General features: G+C 45.0%; 1 protein-coding gene across 1 annotated transcript in view; it reads right to left on the reverse strand.

Moving 5' to 3' along the window:
• SH3YL1 (SH3 and SYLF domain containing 1) overlaps positions 1 to 19,772 on the reverse strand; it is a 223,298-nt gene that overhangs the window by 126,112 nt on the left and 77,414 nt on the right. The window contains exon 3 of the mRNA XM_029595777.1: positions 13,494 to 13,607. Coding sequence (XP_029451637.1) covers positions 13,494 to 13,607 — 114 coding nt within the window. The remainder of the gene's footprint in view (positions 1 to 13,493; positions 13,608 to 19,772) is intronic.

The raw sequence follows: 19,772 nt of genomic DNA on the forward strand, positions 1-19,772 counted from the left end.
AAGCATCTTTCAGATCCAGGGCACATATCCACTCCCCCACCTGGATGAAGGATAGAAAAACGTGGCACAAGTTCATCTTGAATTTATGCTGTAGTAGGTTCTTGTTCATGCTTCTTAAATCCAGGATGAGTATCAATCCCCTGGATTTCTTGGAGATAAGAAAATCATGAGAGTAGAGCCCCAGCCCATGTTGAACATGTGGGACAGGTTCTATTGCCTGCTGTCTGAAGAGCTACTCTACCTCTAGGTGGAGCTGTGTGAAGGGAGACAGATCTGGATTGAAAATTGAGCAATGGGAAAGCATGGGAAATCGGGAGACATGCAAGTGGTAACCAGATTCTATTATTCATTTAAACAATTTATATTCTGTTGATCCACATCAATCTTTGGTTTTCTTGTGCCATTCCGCCAGGTAGAGATAAATTCTCCCCCCTACCAGAGAGAATGAGTGCTGTATTTGAAGACTGATCAAAAACTTGGTAATGGTTTTGGCTGGACCTGCTGTGTTGCTTTTAATTGGCACCTTTTGCATTGCCAGCGTCAAGCTGGAAGTTACTGTTGCTACAGAAGCAGAGGAGGAGCACGTTACTGCTGGACTTGGCAAAAGAGGCAGTTCTGAAAGTATGACCATTTAAAAATGAAGTAGGGCCAACTTGAGGTCGACTGTTGATCAGAGCTAGCTGAGAGGGACTGGACTGCCACATGCTGAGCAACTGTTTCTCTGAGTCTGTCTCCAAAGAGGTGATGTCCCAGGCAGGGGATGTCTGCTAGCTTATCTTCGACATTGCTGGGCAAACGTCTGGCCCTTAACCAAGCCATTTGTCATGCTTCAATGGAGACTGATAAGGAGCGGGCCATCATTTCAAACACTTCATAAATTGATTGAATAAGATGATGTATATACTCCTTTGCATTTACGAGCAGCTGCCAGTATGCAGAGCTGCTGTCAGCTGGGGCAAGGAGTGGCTTCAGAATTTTAATACAATCATTGAACCATATAAAACTGGTGTGCAGAAATATGAGCAAAAAGCATGGAACTCTGGAACATCTTTTTTTCAAAATTGTTCAGCAGTCTGAGATCTTTTCCTGGTAGAGAGTGTTGGAGAATACTTATTTTAATGCTGACTACAACTGATTGGTGAGGCAGCAGTGCTATCATAAATCCCAGAGTTTTCTAGACTCTATAATTTAGGTCTATTTTTCTGGCTATTGGGGTGAAGAAATTCAGATTCTCCCACAATCTAGTCTGTAATTCTTACAGGATTGAATGGATCAGAATGGCTTCCGGCTCCACCGAGATGTCTGATCAAAGGGGAGAAGGGACACTGATCCAGGATCCCAATGATGATATAGATGGCTGAAGAGGAATCAATGATTGCCTTGGAGGGGAGTATTCCTGGTGAGTGTCCCCTGATTGGCTGGACTCCATTGCAAGAGAATGGCGAGGAATGAAACCACCTTGCAGGGGTTCTGATGGAGTACCCATTGAGTCAAAGGTATAAGGGACTCCCTTTTGAGGAAGTAAATATGATATTCTGGAAACGAGAGATTGAAGAGTTCCATCTTTTTCCTTAGCCACAGAGGTACAGAAAGTCTTCAAAAACTTTGCTGCTTGGTCCAAGGACTGCTATCCTTTCTGGACAGACATTGGGGGTGGAACATCCTGTTCAGAGACCAAGATAGAGTCCTTTTGTAAATCCTCTGGACTTTGTAAAATTTGTCCAAGGAGTTGGTTAGAAACTAATATCACCACGGAGCATATATGATCTGATGTGTTCAAATGCAGGCCTTGCTCCAGCAACCTCAATTTCTACATCACTCTCAAACTAGGAGGAGGTAAGTAAAGTCTATCTACCTCAGCACCAGGTATCTTCTCCAAAGGTATGGAAGGAACTGACAATTTGATGAAAATTTGCATCGGTAACTCTGAGGCCTGGTGTGTAGACAGAGCAGAACCCTGCTTCAAGGCTCAAAGCATCAAGGGAGAAAGTATCGTTGGTGTCGAGGTTCCATGCATTGAATGCTCCAGTGGTCGATACATCGACGGGGCTGTGGCATGATGTACTAGTGAATGGTGCATCGATGTTGCTGATGCTATATGTGGCACCTGCTTTGTCAGCAAAAAGGCTTAGTGCTTCTTTGGCATTGGTTGCCCCACTAGCTCTAAAGAATGACACTTCTTTATACTAGATCACTAGCTCCACTGTGTCCACGAAGGGCTTGCCAATGCTTGAGAATGGTACTTTTTCTGCTTACTTTACCCCAACAAAGTGGAGGGGACCCATGTCTGCTCCAACAAAGGAAAGGCTTGCTTGAGTTGCTCCTGCTGAACTCGGCACCTAGAGAGCTATAAGAAGCTCCACTCTGGGAGAATAATTGGCTATGGCTCTTCAGAGACTTATGCAGTTCTTTTTTTTTTTTTTTATTATTTTCTATTTATTCAGATTTACAATAATTTCAAGAACCACTTGAATTGAAAAATACATACTTCATAGCCTTAAACAATAAAAAAAAAAAGTAACAATAGAACAAATATTTCCCCTATAAAATTAGATATTACACTAAACGTTTAGGAAAACAAATGAGCTACAAAGCATATAAATCAAGCCCTCAAACATAGGTCCAAAAATGTACACAATCTCAAGAAAGTTTTTAACTAATGAGGAAATTAAGATAAAGGAGTAGTAGTACAATTTTTATGACAGACAAGTTACACTTTTAGAAGTGTACATTCAATTTGCAAAAGAAGAGGACACTACTTTATCCTTCTTACTAGTTATAAAGGAAATTAATTGAGAGGGTTGAAGAATAATAAAGGAATTGCCCTGGAATTTAATCAGGCATTTACAGGGAAATTTCAACAAAAATAACCTCCCAATTCCAAAATCTGAGGTTTCAAAATGGTGAGATTACTTACCTGATAATCTCGTTTTCCTTAGGGTAGACAGATGGACTCAGAACAAGTGGGTATAGTGTGCTCATGCTAGCAGTTGGAGACGGATCTGACGTCAGCACGGGTACATATACCCCCACAGGAAGTGAAGCTCTTCAGTAATCTTCCTTGCAAAAGCTGTTATGGATATATATGTACTGACGATCAATGAAATAGTGAAAACAGGATTCCCCTGACCGATTGATAGTAGCTGGAGACCGCCAGCATTCCCAACCGGAAGGCGGCGACACCTGGTAGAGTGGACGCACTCATGTAAGAAGTGATAAGGCTTACCTTGAATCGGTGAAACCAATGTATACAGGCAGCTGGGCGGGATGCTGAGTCCATCTGTCTACACTAAGGAAAACGAGATTATCAGGTAAGTAATCTCACCATTTCCTGTCGTGTAGCCAGATGGACTCAGAACAAGTGGGATGTACAAAAGCTTTACTCCCGGACTGGGGGGGAGGCTGCCTGAGGACCGTGTAAGACCGCCCTCGCAAATGCTGTGTCCTCCCTGGCCTGGACATCCAGAAGGTAGAACCTGGAGAAGGTATGGAGGGAGGACCACGTCGCCGCTTTACATATTTCTGCAGGCGACAGCATCCTAGATTCTGCCCAAGAGGCCGCCTGCGCTCTGGTAGAATGAGCCTTGACCTGCAGAGGCGATGACTTCCCGGTCTCTACATAGGCCGCTCTGCTCTGAAAGATGCGCTGGTTCCTCTTGGACCTGTCTTCCAGCAGTCGAGGTACTGGAGAGGCGCCCCATGTGCTGGCCAGTTTATCTAGGTTGCTGCCTCTACGTAGGCCGCTCTGATGACTTCTTTAATCCAGCGGGCGATGGTGGGCCGAGAGGCCACTTCTCCTTGTTTCTTCCCGCTGTGCAGGACGAACAGATGGTCAGTCTTTCGTACTGTTGCTGTCATTACCAGATATCTGGGCAGCAGTCTGCTGATGTCGAGATGGCGTAGCAAACGCCCTTCTTCTGATTTCTTCAGACCTTCGTAGTCGGCAAGGATATGGTCTGGTTGAGGTGAAATTGTGAGACTACCTTAGGCAAGAAGGATGGAACCGTGCGAAGATGGATAGCCTCAGGAGTGATTCTGAGAAAAGGATCACGGCAAGACAGTGCTTGTAGCTCTGAGATGTGGCGTGCTGAACATACAGCCAGCAAGAACACCATCTTCAAAGTGAGAGAACGGAGAGACAGGCCCCGAAGGGGTCTGAAGGTGGATACCGCGAGGAAATCCAAAACTATGTTGAGGTTCCACAAAGGCACTGGCCACTTCAGTGGCGGACGAATGTGCTTGACTCCTTTCAGGAAGCGAGAAACATCTGGATGCGTGGCAATGGTCTTGCCATCCCTCCTGGGACCATAGCAAGACAGCGCAGCCACCTGAACCTTGATGGAGCTGAGGGAGAGACCCTTCTGAAGCCCATCCTGCAGGAAATCCAAAACAATATGGATTGTGGTTGCATGTGGATTGGTGCCGTGAGTGTCGCACCAGTCTTCAAATACTCTCCAGAACCTTACGTAGGTGAGGGATATGGAAAACTTGCGAGCTCGGAGGAGTGTATCTATCACCGGCTCCGAGTAACCTCTTTTCTTCAGTCTAGCCCTCTCAATGGCCAGACCGTAAGAGAGGATTGAGCTGGATCCTCGTGAAGGATGGGACCTTGACGCAGCAGGTCCCTGAGCGGAGGCAGGGGAAGAGGCTCCCCTGCCAGTAGTCTTCTCATGTCCGCGTACCAGGGTCTTCTTGGCCAGTCTGGTGCCACTAGAAGAACTAGGCCCCGGTATTTCTGAATCTTGTGGATAAGGGTGCCCAGCAGGGGCCACGGAGGAAAGGCATATATCAGGGCCCCTGGAGGCCACGGCTGAACCAGGGCATCGATCCCTTGAGAGAACGGATCTCTCTTGCGGCTGAAGTATCTGGGTACTTGAGCATTGGACCTGTCCGCTAATAAGTCCATGTCTGGAATCCCCCAGTGATCCACAATCATCTGGAAGGCTGTGGGCGACAGCTGCCATTCCCCCGGATTTAGGCTTTCTCTGCTGAGGAAGTCTGCCGTGGTGTTGTCCCTTCCGGCAATGTGGATGGCGGAGATGTCCTGAAGATTCGCCTCTGCCCAAGCCATCAGCGGGGCTATCTCTAGGGACACCTGTCGGCTTCTGGTTCCGCCCTGACGGTTGATGTATGCCACCGTGGTGGCGTTGTCGGACATCACTCTGACTGCCCGGTTCCGCAGTCTGTGAGCAAATTGCAGGCAGGCTAACCGGACTGCCCGTGCCTTGAGGCGATTGATGTTCCACCCCACTTCTTCTCTGTTCCACCGCCCTTGGGTGGTGAGTTCTTCGCAGTGTACTCCCCATCCGCTCAGACTGGCATCTGTGGTGAGCAGAATCCACGTGGGGGAGGACATCTTCGATCCCCTGCTTGTGTGGTTGGGCTGCAACCACCACCGTAACTGGGTCCTCACTCTGGCCGGCAGAGGTAGGTGCGTGGAATAATTCCAGAATCGGGGGCTCCAGCGAGAGAGCAGGGAGTGTTGAAGAGGTCTCATATGGGCTCTTGCCCAGGGCACCACTTCCAGGGTGGAGGCCATAAGGCAGAGAACCTGCAGATAATCCCAAGCTATGGGCCGGCTGGCTCCCATCAAGGACCGGAGACGCGTCTGAAGTTTTAACCTTCTCTTGGTAGTGAGACTGACTGTGTCTGCCTGGGTGTCGAACTGTACTCCCAGGTATTCCAGTGATTGGGAAGGCTGTAGGCAACTCTTGTTGAGGATGACTACCCATCCCAGGCTTTCCAGAAGGGCGATCACCCTGTTGGTTGCCCGATGGCTCTCCTCCCGTGATTTCGCCCTGATCAGCCAATCGTCCAGGTAGGGATGGACGAGGATTCCTTCCCGTCTGAGCGCCGCTGCTACCACTACGACCACCTTGGTGAAGGTCCGCGGCGACGTGGCTAACCCGAAGGGCAGAGCCCGGAATTGGAAGTGGTGTCCCAGAACCTTGAAGCATAGGTAGCGCTGATGATCCGGATGGATCGGGATGTGCAGGTAGGCTTCTGACAAGTCTAAGGCCGTGAGGAATTCTCCCGGCTGGACTGCGGTCTTGACTGAGTGCAGAGTTTCCATGCGAAACCTTGGGACCCTTAAGTAGCGACTGACTGACTTGAGGTCCAACACGGGCCGGAAAGTGCCCTCTTTCTTGGGTACCATGAAATAAATGGAATAGTGCCCAGAATTCATTTCCCAGGCAGGTACTGGGATGATGGCTTTCAAGGACAGGAACCTCGCCAGGGTAACTTTTAATGCCGCCTTCTTGTGGCTGGGACACGGAGACTCCACAAACCTGTCCGGAGGGGTGTGATGGAAATCCAGATAGTAACCCTCTCGGATGATGGCGAGGATCCACTGGTCCGACGTTATCTCGACCCATCTGGGGTAGAAGAGGGTTAACCTGCCCCCTATAGCTCCGTCCCCCGGATGGATCGGCTGATTCTCATTGGGAGGCGCGGCCGGGCCCTGAACCCGAGCCAGCTCCCCTCTTCTGCTGTTTGGGCCGAAAGGACTGGTTCCTGGCCTGAGGACGAGGTGCCTGGTAGCGACCCCTATAGGGAGTGAAGCGCTGGGAGCTTCTGCCTCTGGATGGCCTCGGAAAGGCGCGCTGGTTCCTTCTGAACCTGTCTTCCGGCAGTCGAGGCATTGGAGAGGCACCCCATGTGCTGGCTAGTTTATCAAGGTCGCTGCCGAACAGGAAAGAACCCCTAAAGGGCATTCTGGTGAGGCGTGTCTTCGAAGGACATCGGCTGACCAATTCCGTATCCAGAGCTGCCTCCTGGCAGCCACAGAAGATGAGATCCCCTTAGCTGTTGTACGGACTAGGTCGGATGCAGCATCCGTGAGGAACGAGAGAGCGGACTCCATGTCCGCTGCTGGAGCATTGTTCCTGATAAACAGGAACGCGTCACCACTGTGCAGCAGGTTGCAATTCGCAAAGACAGAGCTGCTACCTCAAATGTCTGCTTCAGGATGGCGTCCAGTCACCGGTCATGAGGTTCCTTGAGGGCCGCCCCCCCCCTCAACTGGAATGGTAGTGCGCTTGATCACCGCGCTAACCAAGGCGTCCACCTGAGGGCACGCCAGCATCTCCTTGATTGCCGGATCCAGGGGGTACATGCCTATCAGGCCCCGACCCCCTTTGAATGAGGCCGCAGGTGCAGCCCATTCCAGATCTATTAGTTGCTGTGCGGCTTGCAAGAAGGGAAAATGGCGGGCTGTAGGACGAAGACCTTCCAGCAGAGGGTTCTGTGTAGATGGCACCGTAGTGCTGGGGCCTGAAATATCCAACTCCGCCAGGCACTGAGATACTAGGTCGGAGAGATCTTCCTTGGGGAAGAACTGCCGCATGGTTCGATATGGCTCAATCCCCGAGGGAAGTTCCCCCTCCTCGGAGGGTTCTGATTCGGTCTCTGAGACATCAGGGTCTGCCTGAACCGGACTGCCCGGAGGCGGGTGAGCTTGCCCACGAGAGGGGCACGAAGGTCCAGGGGCAGGATCCGCTGGAGCAGCAACAGGAGCAGCAGCAACAGCAACAGCAGAGCCTGGATGGGAAGCTGATTTCATCTGTACAAAGGCATGGATCCCCTTAAAGAAATCCACCCAGGAAATGGAGGTGGTCTCAAGTCTACGGGGAACCAGGTCCCCCGGTATCCCAGGTTGTTCGAGACTACCCGCGAGATCCGGGGTGGCCCCTGGGGAACTGTCAACAAACCTCGGTTGAGACTGGTCCTGGCCCGAGGCTCCCACTGCCTCCTCACATTGGGCACAAAGGGAGTCTGGCTCCTCGCTGTGCGTGGCCCTAAGCTGGCATGCTGAGCAGAGGCCGAGGGCTTTCACGCCGGAATCAGGAGGCGCCGCCGCCAGAGACGCCGGGGCGTCTGAATGTTCCATCGCTGAAAAATATGCGCTCAAGAATATGCGGCAGCAAAATGCGCTCAATACAATAGGTGCTCAATAATATGCGGCAGCAATATGCGCTCAATACAATAGGCGCTAAATACAATACGTGCTCAATAATATGCGGCAGCCATATACGCTCAATACGATATGCGCTCAATAATATGCGGCAGCTATATACGCTTAATACAATATGCGCTCAATAATATGCGGCAGCAATATACACTCAATACAATATGCGCTCAACAATATGCGGTCAGCAATATATGCTAAATGGCTTACTTCAGCACATTCTGAAACTGATCTTAAGTTTTTTGTGATCGACGTGTTACCTTCCCTGACTCGGGGTGGTAATTTTTCCGAAATGTTGATTCAAAGGGAGCAAAAATGGATCTACAGATTGGATTGCCTGGCCCCTAAGGGCTTAAACAATGAAATAGAATGGCAATATTTTGTTTAATGTTGAAGGTTTGCTGTCCGTCAGTTCTCTTCACTGTACACCTGTTTTGACTGTACACTTGTTATGTTGATATGACTATCTCTATAATTGGCTGGTGCTGTCATGAGCTGGTGCTTTTTCATTGGTCTGATTTTTCGCGCCAAAACCACAGTCCCTTTAAATGTTTGTAGCCGTCTTTTCCGTCTGCTCTCCTTGCCTTGTCAAATGTTAGAATGTAACTACAAACAATACCAATATCGACAATCCCTTGTCCAATGCTAATTATTTTTCAAAAAAACGAGAACAATACTGTTCAGCTCACCAATTTATCAATCTATACAGATTATCGTATTGATTAAATAATTTTATTTCAAAGATTCTACATACACAATGTTTTCACTTATTTAAATACACCATTCACACCTCATTCACACAACATCCCCCTAAAAATGTACACTAGTATCTTTTGTATATATAAAAACCCCACTTCTATTTCATACCCACAAATGTGCAAAAATGCACCCCAACATGTCAAAATCCCTTTTTTTCCACAAATTTGGATCCTCAATAGTTCAAGATTCAGAATTCAGTTCCCAATGATGGCTCAATTCATAAAGATTGTTATTTCAAAACAATAATTTTGCATCTTCCACCATTGGCAATCAAGTTGGCCTTTTGAAATAAGGGCTGGGCTTTTGAAACAACAATTTTGCATCTTCCATCATTGGGAATAAGGGCTGTTGAAATAACAATCTTTATGAATTGAGCCATCATTGGGAACTGAATTCTGAATCTTGAACTATTGAGGATCCAAATTTGTGAAAAAAAGGATAAAAAGATTTAAATGTGAATAAGAAGGCAGTATTTATTTATAAAAAGAAGGTTGGATTGATGGGATTTTGACATGTTGGGGTGGATTTTTGCACATTTGTGGGAATGAAATAGAAGTGGGGTTTTTATATATACAAAAAATACTAGTGTACATTTTTAGGGGATGTTGTTGTGTGAATGAGGTGTGAATGGTGTATTTAAATAAGTGAAAACATTGTGTATGTAGAATCTTTGAAATAAAATAATTTAATCAATACGATAATAGATTGATAAATTGGTGAGCTGAACAGTATTGTTCTCTTGTTTTTTTGAAAAATAAATGTTAGAATGTGACTTCACATATAAGGTAGGTTTATTGGCAAAATAATTTACGGTATATCATTTTATTTTTGTCCTTGTAATGACAATATTTGAAACTTTGATGTATTTACATTCCAGTTGTTGAAATTGTCATTGATTACTGTCACTCCCGACGCAGCCTGTTGGCGAAATACGGGGTCAGTGTCGGGGGACCCTATCGAGAACTGTATACTTTTTGACAGATGAGCAATGGAGTTGCCGAATTGAAAAATCAAAATCAAAATTTGATATTCTTTCTTTACAAATTGATTCACGAGTTGGACCTTATTCATTTTTTGCATCTCCTTGGATGTGTGGATATTTAATAGTTGGAGTGCAATTTCTCCTGCTCCATTTTTTGTTTTTTGGGCTTATTAATAAAATATGGAAACATACAAATGACGGCAGAAAAGGACCAAATGGTCCATCCAGTCTGCCCAGTAAGCTTACAGTAGTATCTGCTGTGCTGTTGAGATTACCCCATGCTTATCTGTTTCCCAGACCATTGGTTGCTGTTTGAATCCAATTTCCCGTTACCCCCATGTTTAGATGTTTCCCACACAAGTCCTCATTGACTGATGTTGAATCCAATTCCCTGTTATGCCTTGCTGTTGAAGCACAGAGAGGTTTGGATAAGTTCTTGGAGGAGAAGTCATTGACTACTATTAATGAAGTTGGCTTAGGGAATGGCCTCTGCTATTACTGGCATCAGTAGCATGGGATCTTCTTGGTGTTTGGGTACTTGCCAGGTTTTTGTGGCCTGGTTTGGCCTCTGTTGGAAACAGGATGCTGGGCTTGATGGACCCTTGGTCTGACCCAGCATGGCAATTTCTTATGTTCTTATGTTTGAACTGCATCAAAGTATCAGTCTTATTGATTAAGAGAAGTAACCGCAGTATCAGCAAGTTATCCACATATTTGTTTCCCCAGACTGTAAAAGTCTGGGCCTTCAGATTCCTCTTTTCCACCTGCTGTGAAGCAGAGAGCAATCATGGAGTTGCTTCAACAGTATCAAGGCTTATTGGTTAAGGGTAATAACTGCCACAACACTAAATTAGTCCATGCATTCTTTTCTTCATTTCCATCTTTTAGCCTTTAGGGATCCATGGTATTTATCCTATGCCCTTTTGAGTTCTTCCACTGTTTTGGTTTTTACCACCTCCTCCGGAAGGGCATTCCAGGCATCCATTACCCTCTCCGTGAAGAAATATTTTCTGACTTTGGTTCTGAGGCGTCCTTCTTGGAGTTTCATTTCATGGTTCTACGGATTTCTTTCTAATGGAAAAGGTGTGATGTTTGCACATCATTAAAATCTTTTAGGTATCTGAAGGTCCGCATCAATCACCCCTGTGCCTCCTCTCTTCCAGGGTATACATATTCATATCCTTCAGTCTCTCCTCATAGGTTTTCTGATACTGATCTCACACCATTTTGGTAGCCTTTGTCTAGACCGCCTCCATCCTGTCTCTATCCCTTTTGAGATAAGGGCTATAGAACTGAATACAATACTCCAGGTGAGGCCTCTCCAAGGACTTGTACAAGGGCATCCATTTTCTTACTGGTTATTCCTTTCTCTATGCAGCTCAGTATTCTGGATTTAGTTATCACCTTGTCACAGTGCATCGCCATCTTCAGATCGCCAGAGACTATCACCCCAAGATCCCACTCTCGGTCCGTGCACATCAGCCTCCGGTTGCCATGGCTCTTACTGAGTGCGCCTTCACTCATCCCTGGAGAGGAAGGCCTGCTTTTTCATAGCAGAATTCAATACAGTCTGCTAGCCAGTTGGAGAGAGTTTGTTTGCCCACTGCAACTCCTAGTCTATTTTTGTCAAAAGAAACAAAGAGTTGGGTGGATTTCCTGTGGACTGCAGTGTGGTCTAGGTAAAATGCAAGTGCACGTTTACAATCCAAGGTGTTTAAAACTCTCTCACCCTGGTGGGAGTGAGGCTTTGGGAAAAAGGTGGGCAAGACTATAGACTGATTCAAGTGGAAATCAGTAATAGACATGGTTCGGGGGCACTCCGGACATTTTCTGAAACCTGTTGCCATAATCTCAGAAGTTGAGGCCCAAAAACGGTCAATGGCCTGCAGACACCGAAAGAGGTGGAAGCGGAAATCGACCAGGGATAGTGAACTTTACTCACTGCGTGATGGAAAACACTATCACAATGGGAGATCCCTATGAGGGAATCTTTTTTGAAGTAAAATTTAAGTTTATTCCAAGAGGAAAATTGTGTGAGAAATTTTCACAGAGCTCCTAACCGCGAGGCAAACTCAGCGTGGAAAAAAAGAGACTGAAGGGAGACCCCTGTGGCTGCAGGGATCATGGCATGCTGGGCATGCTCAGTGTGCCAGCCAAAAGTTCTAGAAACTTTGACAGAAAAGTTTTCCATGATAGGGCTCCATCCAGTGATGTCACCTACATGTGAGGACTACTAACCTGCTTGTCCTGGGAGAATAATATTCTTCCAATTAAGAGTTTACATTTCTTCCTCTGTGAAAGAGCTCCAAGAATTACAAAGATGCACTATGAAGAACTGCTTTTTATCCCTGTAATATGAACTGCATAAAACCTATGAGTTAAAATGTTTCCAAATCAAAATTTTGCAGTCTCTTCCCAAGAAGCAATTTCATATTGTGAAATTACCACCAGACTAGGAATCTGAGACCTACATTTCATTTTCATTTTAACCCTGCCTTACTACATTTCAGAAAAAAATTTGCTTTACTGTTTTTAGGCAATACTCTCTTCATGAACACACAGGTATCGTTTTAAACTTGTACCCTGTGACAGGTCAGCTGTAATGCTCGACCGACCGCAGCAGCCATGCCGTTGCTGGCCCTCAATCACCCAGCACCTGCCTACACCTCCAACTGCTGACTGCCACCATAATCCAGGCTGCTCATAGGCACAAACACATGCATATCTCTTGCAACTAAGGTGGCCCCATGGTGTGAAATGTCCTGTGACACCACTGGATAATGTCACCTCATCATGGATATTTAAACTCCAGCTGACATCCAAGCTGATGCTTCAGCAACAGGTCCTCCTGCCTTGCCAGCGTTTGTTGATATTTCACCTGTCTGCCTTGTTTCAGTACCTTCCCATTTGCATTTGCTCCTGTCTCTTCCCACATCCCCGTCTTGACTCTGCCCTCTCCTGTCCCTGTCTTCTGCCCTCCTTGCCTCCACTAGATCTCCGCCTGCCTTGACCTCTTACCTGGATTCCGACTCTGATCTCCGCCTGCCTCAATTCTGATGCTGCTTAATCTCTGCCTGCCTTGACCCCTTGCAGGATTCGGATGCAGCTTGATCTCTACCTGCCTCGACCCTTGCTTGGATTCTGATACTGCTTGAACTCTGCCTGGATACTAACACTGCTGCTCACCTCCTGCCTATACACAGACACCACCTGTCCACTGCCTACCCTGATCTTTGGATTACATTTCCTACTGTGGCCTATTTTCAAAGTTCTGCCGGCCTCAGAACCCAAGGGCTCAACCCGCAGGGGAAGAGGCCAGTATAGGTGAAGCCATTCCATTAGTTCTGGCATGGGCTGGATCCACTGGCGTGGATCCAGCCCATGCCAAGTGTTGGGTAGTACCAACCACGCCACAGCCCAATAACTCACACACCATTACATCAGCATACCCAGGATTGGTATTTTACAATTTATGTTGCAGAATAAAAGGCATACATTTTAGGTGAAATATATGGTGCTTAATGAAGCTCTTCTAGATTGCTGTTTCTGAAACTGTTTCTTTATTTTTTTTATATAATGGGTTAGTTCTGCTTATGCAGTCAGCAGTTACATAAGACGCTCTGACTGAATGAAAACACTTAATAGTGTAATACTACCTTTAAATTCATCTTGATTTAAGAAAAAAATAGATTGAGTTTCCTCTCAAGCTGTCTTCCCTGTGGTATAAGGATGATGTTTTACAGAATCCTAATTATCTCAAATTGAGAAATAATGTTAACTTACTTCCATCTGGAAGACGAGCCAATACAATTCCACTACCTCCTCGAGCAGTTACCAAAAATCCAGCTTTTATCACGGACAAGATGGCAAGACCTTGAGCTCTAGCTATCACATGAGCTGTAAATAATGAATGGTTGTTAATTAAATGGAACACAAATCTAAAAGAACCACAATGTTTTGAAACCTGAAGATCAAGGTTTCACTCCCAAACACACAAATCACAATGTAATCTTCAGTAAGTTACATAACCTCACTATTTTTTAAAGTGGTTCTATCACAGGCATGCTGTGGTGTAATTTTTCTTGCAATAGTACCTTCTACACTGAAGACACTTTAGAAATAATGAAAAAAAATTGCATTCTGTATTTTCCAGTGTATAAGTCGCACCGGTGTATAAGTCGCAACCCTCTATATTCTGCTCTTATAACGAAAAAATTAGTAAATAGGTCACACCTTTGTATGAGACGCACCTGTGACATCCACAGTGTTGTATGTTAATCGCTGTCTCTCGAAGAAGGAGCTAGGAGGCCGGAAACTGCTGGTTCTGAGAATGTTACTGGCTCTCGTGAGGAGTAGGTGCTCTGATGGAGGTATGAGTTTACTGTCTGTTTTGGCACTGTAACATACCTTTATGAGATAGTGTTGAGCGATAGCGACAGCACTGTGAGGGAGAGACCAGATTGCCAGGGAAGTCAGCATGTGTGGGTGTGGAAAGGTAGGCACTCTGAGATGATGGCGTGGTTGCCAGCGTGCGAGAGAGAATGAATGTGACAATAGATAGGTCATACTGGTATACAAGTCGCAGTCACTGAACTCGTTGAAACAAAATATAACTTATACACCGGAAAATACAGTACTCATAATACAGTCACAATTAAAACAACAATGGTTCTTGGAAGAATATAAAAAATCCTTTTAATAAAAGGTCCTCCATAAAGACAATTGAAGTCTTTGTATTTTGTTCCTTTGGTTTTTTATTTTCATTCATTTCGAGGTGGGTATTTTTAATCTGTATTGCTAAAGTCTAGGGCTGTTTTTTTCTTTTGCTGAATCTTCCCAAAAAATCTGTATCCTTAGAACTTTCTTTTCATCTTTACTCTTTAACCAATTGCTTGTCATGTTTAAAATGAATCCTGAAAAACACAAGGGCCGATGCAATACAGTGCGCTCAGCCGAGAACACTGTATAACCCGCAGTCGGACGCGGGTTAAATAGGTGCTAATCCACCCCCTAATGCAATAGGGGGATTCGCGCCTATTTACCACGTGTCCGACATGGAGTGAATGCAATAGCGCTCATCACATGCATAAAAGTTTTATTATATTTCATTTTTTTGTCCTGTGTGGCACCAAGAGAGGTTTGTGACTGACCAAAGAATAGATTCAGTCTAGATTCTTTGCTCATAAACCTTTCATGACTTGCAGATACACAAACAGAAACAGTGCTGCTTACCTTAATGGCTTTCAAAAGCAAAAATACAGCAATGTAATTCACAGCTAGTCACCACTGGCCTTTTCTTGGTTTCAGTCTCTTGACCTGGGTCCCATTGTTCTCCCTGCGCTCCTTAAACCCATTCTAAGAAAAACACCCTCAGAATAGAACTCCCTTCCTGTATATGGTTTAAGCTCTATCAGATTAAATGCCTGGTCCCAGTGTTTTAAGGAAGGTCTATCATATACTCTTTACACCCTGACTTTTTTTAATTTCTTGCCAGCTTGAGTACTGTAGGGTGTTTTCCATTGTTTACACTTGAATAGATATTGTTTTTAGTTCTGGGATAGCCTTCTCTCTTTGCTATAGCATGGACTCGCAAAATATATTTTTAGGAGTATTTTTCTGTTAATTCTATTCTGCTAATTTTGAAAAACATAGGAGAGGAAAAATTGCCTAGATTATTTATTATGGTAAATTAAAATCACTGTATGTATCAGTCAAATTTGACTAAAAACGTATGAGATACTACTATTTTAAGGAAAATGTTTTAATAAAATGTAATGTACAGCTGCTCATGGTTTTATTTGGTGAAGCCTGAGTGATCAGAGCATGCTTCTGAGTTGAATCAGTAGGTGGTGTTTGTGAGCAGCTTGCAATGGAAATGAAAGCAATGTCAAGATGTTGCTAATCTTTCCACCGACACCAGCAACTTGTTTTAGTAGATTCCTGTTGGGTACTAGGTAGCATCATCCTAAAACTGGAAATGTCGTGCGATTGCCTGGATGTGGACCCTCGGCCCATGGAGGATGTGGTATGGCGAGAGGCAGGCCCCTCGGGGTCCTCAGACGGTTGGCGAGACGACAGAGCAGGAGGAGGCATGGTTCTTCGCCACTGGAGACCCACGCCTCCCCCCCCCCCAGGAGGAGCCCGTAGAGGCCCGGGTGGTTCTTTGATCCTTCGGGATCTTCTGATGATAGATGAGACAGGTAGAACAGGAGGAGGCTTGGTTCTTTGCCACTGGAGACCCGCGACCCCTCCCCCGGGAGGAGCCCTTAGAGGCCCGGGCTGCTTGGACTTAGGTGATTCTTGGAACAAGAGGAAATCAAAGGCCAGCCCAAATTCTGTAGCCAGGAGTCACTCACCGCCGGTCCGGGTCAAGCCAAAGGGTCGTCAGTAGCCGGTCCGAGTCAGAGCCAAAGGTTGCTGGGAAGGCAATGAAGATCTCCGAAGCACAGCGAAGTCAGCACAGGGAGCAGACTTGTTGCCAAGTCAAGGAGGCAGGAAGAGGCAGACTCTTAAGTAGTCCCAGCGCTTCTCCCCTCCTCTCCCCAACTGTAGCGCATATTCTGATGATGGCCCTTTAAGAGGGATAAGGAGGTGTGGCCTCGCGCCTAAGGAGGGGGCTGCCTGGGGCGGAGCCGGAGACGCTGCCACGCGGCCCAACGGCACGGGGAGCGGCAGGGGAAGGGCTCCTCTCGCCGAGCGCCGCTGCACATCCCCGGTGCCCCACGTGAGAGCAGGGACTGAGGACTGGCACCGGAATGCCACCGGCGGAAGTGCCGAGACGCCGGCAACGGCCGGGAGGTATGACAGGAAAATTAGGGCCAATTCTGAAAGAACTAGAAGTGAGGACTAAGGAATTTATCATGGATGATATGGTAAATTAGGTTCTGTTAGAATTATTATATGGGAAGATCAGATCCTGAGGAAAGTGAGACATAACTGTACAAATGTATACTGATTTATTTTTCAAAGAACTGTCTATGTTGAATATCATCCATCTGATCTACGACAGACTGTGATTTTCATAACTTTTATTGTAATAATAAAAGAGGAGTCGGAACTTCACTCTAAAGCATGCTGTTTTTTTTATTGAGGTATATTGCACCTAGTGATCAAGGCAGGTATAGCATAAGGAGACATCTTGAAGTTCCCTTAATAGTTTTGTAACAAGATTAACCCATTTTAGCTGCCAGTGAACTAGAAAACAGGGTACTCAGGTTACACAGGAAATAATTATTAGGATTTTTAATGAAGCACATGGAGAAATTTCATACTTGTTAATTTATTTTCCATTAGTCCTACTACACCAATCCAGAAAAGTGGGTTCTTCTTCCATACCAGCAGTTGGAGGCAGAGAGCACAGATTTTTCTATGATGTCATCACAACTACTTTCATGTGGTGCAGTCCACAAAATTCCTTAGTATTCAAAGCACTAAATGCATCACAAATATTGATAGATAATAGCTTGTAACAAATTTCAGAACCAGATCCTCTGACAGAACCACCTCTCCATAACAAGAGGTAAACAAACAAAATTTATATAACCTTGTAAAATTTCTCTGAATTCACATTTCTTATCATCCATATTATCTGGAAGAAGCATATTTTCTGCCATACCATGGCCCAGCTTCCTTGGAGGGTCCAAGACTAGTTTTAGCAGGAATAAATGAATGGAAATTAATAGGCCAGACATTTTTCCTTCCTCCTCATGCTGCTATACTAGTCCAAACAAATGGGAAATACCAAAGACCAACTAATCTGGGAGGGAGGAAGTAAGGGCCACCAGGGCCACCAGGAAGTAAGAACACCAGCTCTGAAAGCTGTATCCTTCCCTAACCCTAACATCCAAATGATAATGCTTGACCACAAGCCACATTACAAATGTCCTCTGGTGCAATAGCCCCAGCTTCAATCCAAGAAGAGGATTGAACCCTGGTAGAATGAGCCTGGAGACTAGACAGAACAAAATGACCATTGAGTATGTACACTGAATAGATAGTGTCCTTAATCCATCTGGCCAAGGTAGCTTTGGAAGTTGCCTTGCTCTTGAGAGGACCTCCAAAAAACACAAATAGCCTATCCAACTGCTGAAAGGATTAGTAACATCTAAATATCTTAAGCAACCACAATGGACATCCAAAAATCTCAAAGACATGCTCACATGCTGATATGCATTCCTTGGAAAAAGCTGTGAGGCAAATGGACTGATTAAAATGCAATACTGCAATCATCTTGGGTAAGAAAAAAAAAGATACCAGTCGAATAGTCACTGAATTGACAGGGACCACACAGAATAAGGCTTGCAGCTCTGAAATATGCCAAGCCAAAGAGATCACAAACTTAACAGACACCTGCTTCAGAGGCTCAAAGTGTGTATGGGAGGGTAGGGGAGGAGAGAGATAAGGCCCTAAGAACCAAATTAAGGTCCCACTGAGGAAACATTGGTCTTAATCAAGGTCATAGTCTCTTAACTCCCTGAAGAAATTGAACAATATCAGGATGGGAAGCCACTAAGAGACTTTGCATTTTACCTCTATGACAGGAAATAGCTGTACCTTCAGTGAATTCAATGCCAAACCTCTAGTCAAATTCTACTGGAGAAAAGCTAAAATGACAGATACATCATCCTGCCACAGAGAAATTGAACACTTCTTGCAAAATGACTCAAAAATCCACCAGACTCAAATGTATGCCACAGAAGTAGACCTCTTATGGGCTTTTGCAAGAGTGAAAATTACAGAGTAGGAATAGCCTTTCCATCACAAATATAAGCTCTCAAGAGTCAAATAATACCCAAAAAGGGAGAAGAGTAAACAATTAAGTGGTACCAGAATCTGATATTACAGAAGGCCTCACAGATGTGCTTAGAACTGATAAGAACACAGAGATGGAGGAAGCATCACTCCCAAGCTACTGCCAGTTTTAGTGCATAAAAAATGAGAATAACTGGGGGTGGGGGGAGGAGATTACTTCCCTGATCTAACAGCACAGACTGATCCCTTGGATCCCTTGTGGATGGGTGTGCAATATATATTGAATAAGATTGCCAACAAAGCAGATCCTTGCAGTACCCCCAGTTGGCACAGCAAGAAGCCTTGTTCCTCAAACTGACTTTTGGGTTTGATCAGATAAAAAGGAGGTAAACCATTTGTGAACAGTCCCTGCAATGCCTAAAGATTTCAGGCGTGAAAGCAGTATTTCATGATCCCAGGTGTCAAAGGTGGCAGTGATGTCAAGAAGAACTAGTACAAATTCCAAACTGTCATCGAAATCCCAGATTCAATATTAAAACTGGACAGAAGTAATGTTTCTGTACTATGCAGTCTTCTAAATTCAAATTAAAAGCCATCAATTATTGCATTTTTCTCAAAAAATATATCAATTGTGTTAAAACTACAAATTCCATTATTTTAGATAAACTTGGCAATGATGAAATTGGCCTATAATTTGCCAAGATTCACAAGTTGGCTATTGATTTTTTAATTAGTGGCCTAACAGATGCTTGTTTCAAGCAGCTATGAATGTCTCCTGATATCAGAAACAAATTTATGATAGTAGTGAATCAATATCTTCTCTTAGAATTTTAAGTAATGCAGTTGGGCATGGATTTAATGGAGAAGATGAAGATTTCATTCTAGCTAGAATTTTAAATATTTCAATTTTAAATGTTAGTTCTAAATAATCCCATGTAGCCTCTGAACATAAGAACATAAGAAATTGCCATGCTGGGTCAGACCAAGGGTCCATCAAGCCCAGCATCCTGTTTCCAACAAAGGCCAAACCAGGCCACAAGAACCTGGCAATTACCCAAACACTAAGAAGATCCCATGCTACTGATGCAATTCATAGCAATGGCTATTCCTTAAGTAAACTTGATTAATAGCAGTTAGTGGACTTCTCCTCCAAGAACTTATGCAAACCTTTTTTGAACCCAGCTACACTAACTGCAGTAACCACATCCTCTGGCAACAAATTCCAGAGCTTTATTGTGCGTTGAGTGAAAAAGAATTTTCTCCGATTAGTCTTAAATGTGCTACTTGCTAACTTCATGGAATGCCCCCTAG

Source organism: Rhinatrema bivittatum, chromosome 3, assembly GCF_901001135.1.
Source record: "Rhinatrema bivittatum chromosome 3, aRhiBiv1.1, whole genome shotgun sequence".
Classification (NCBI taxonomy): Eukaryota; Metazoa; Chordata; class Amphibia; order Gymnophiona; family Rhinatrematidae; genus Rhinatrema; species Rhinatrema bivittatum.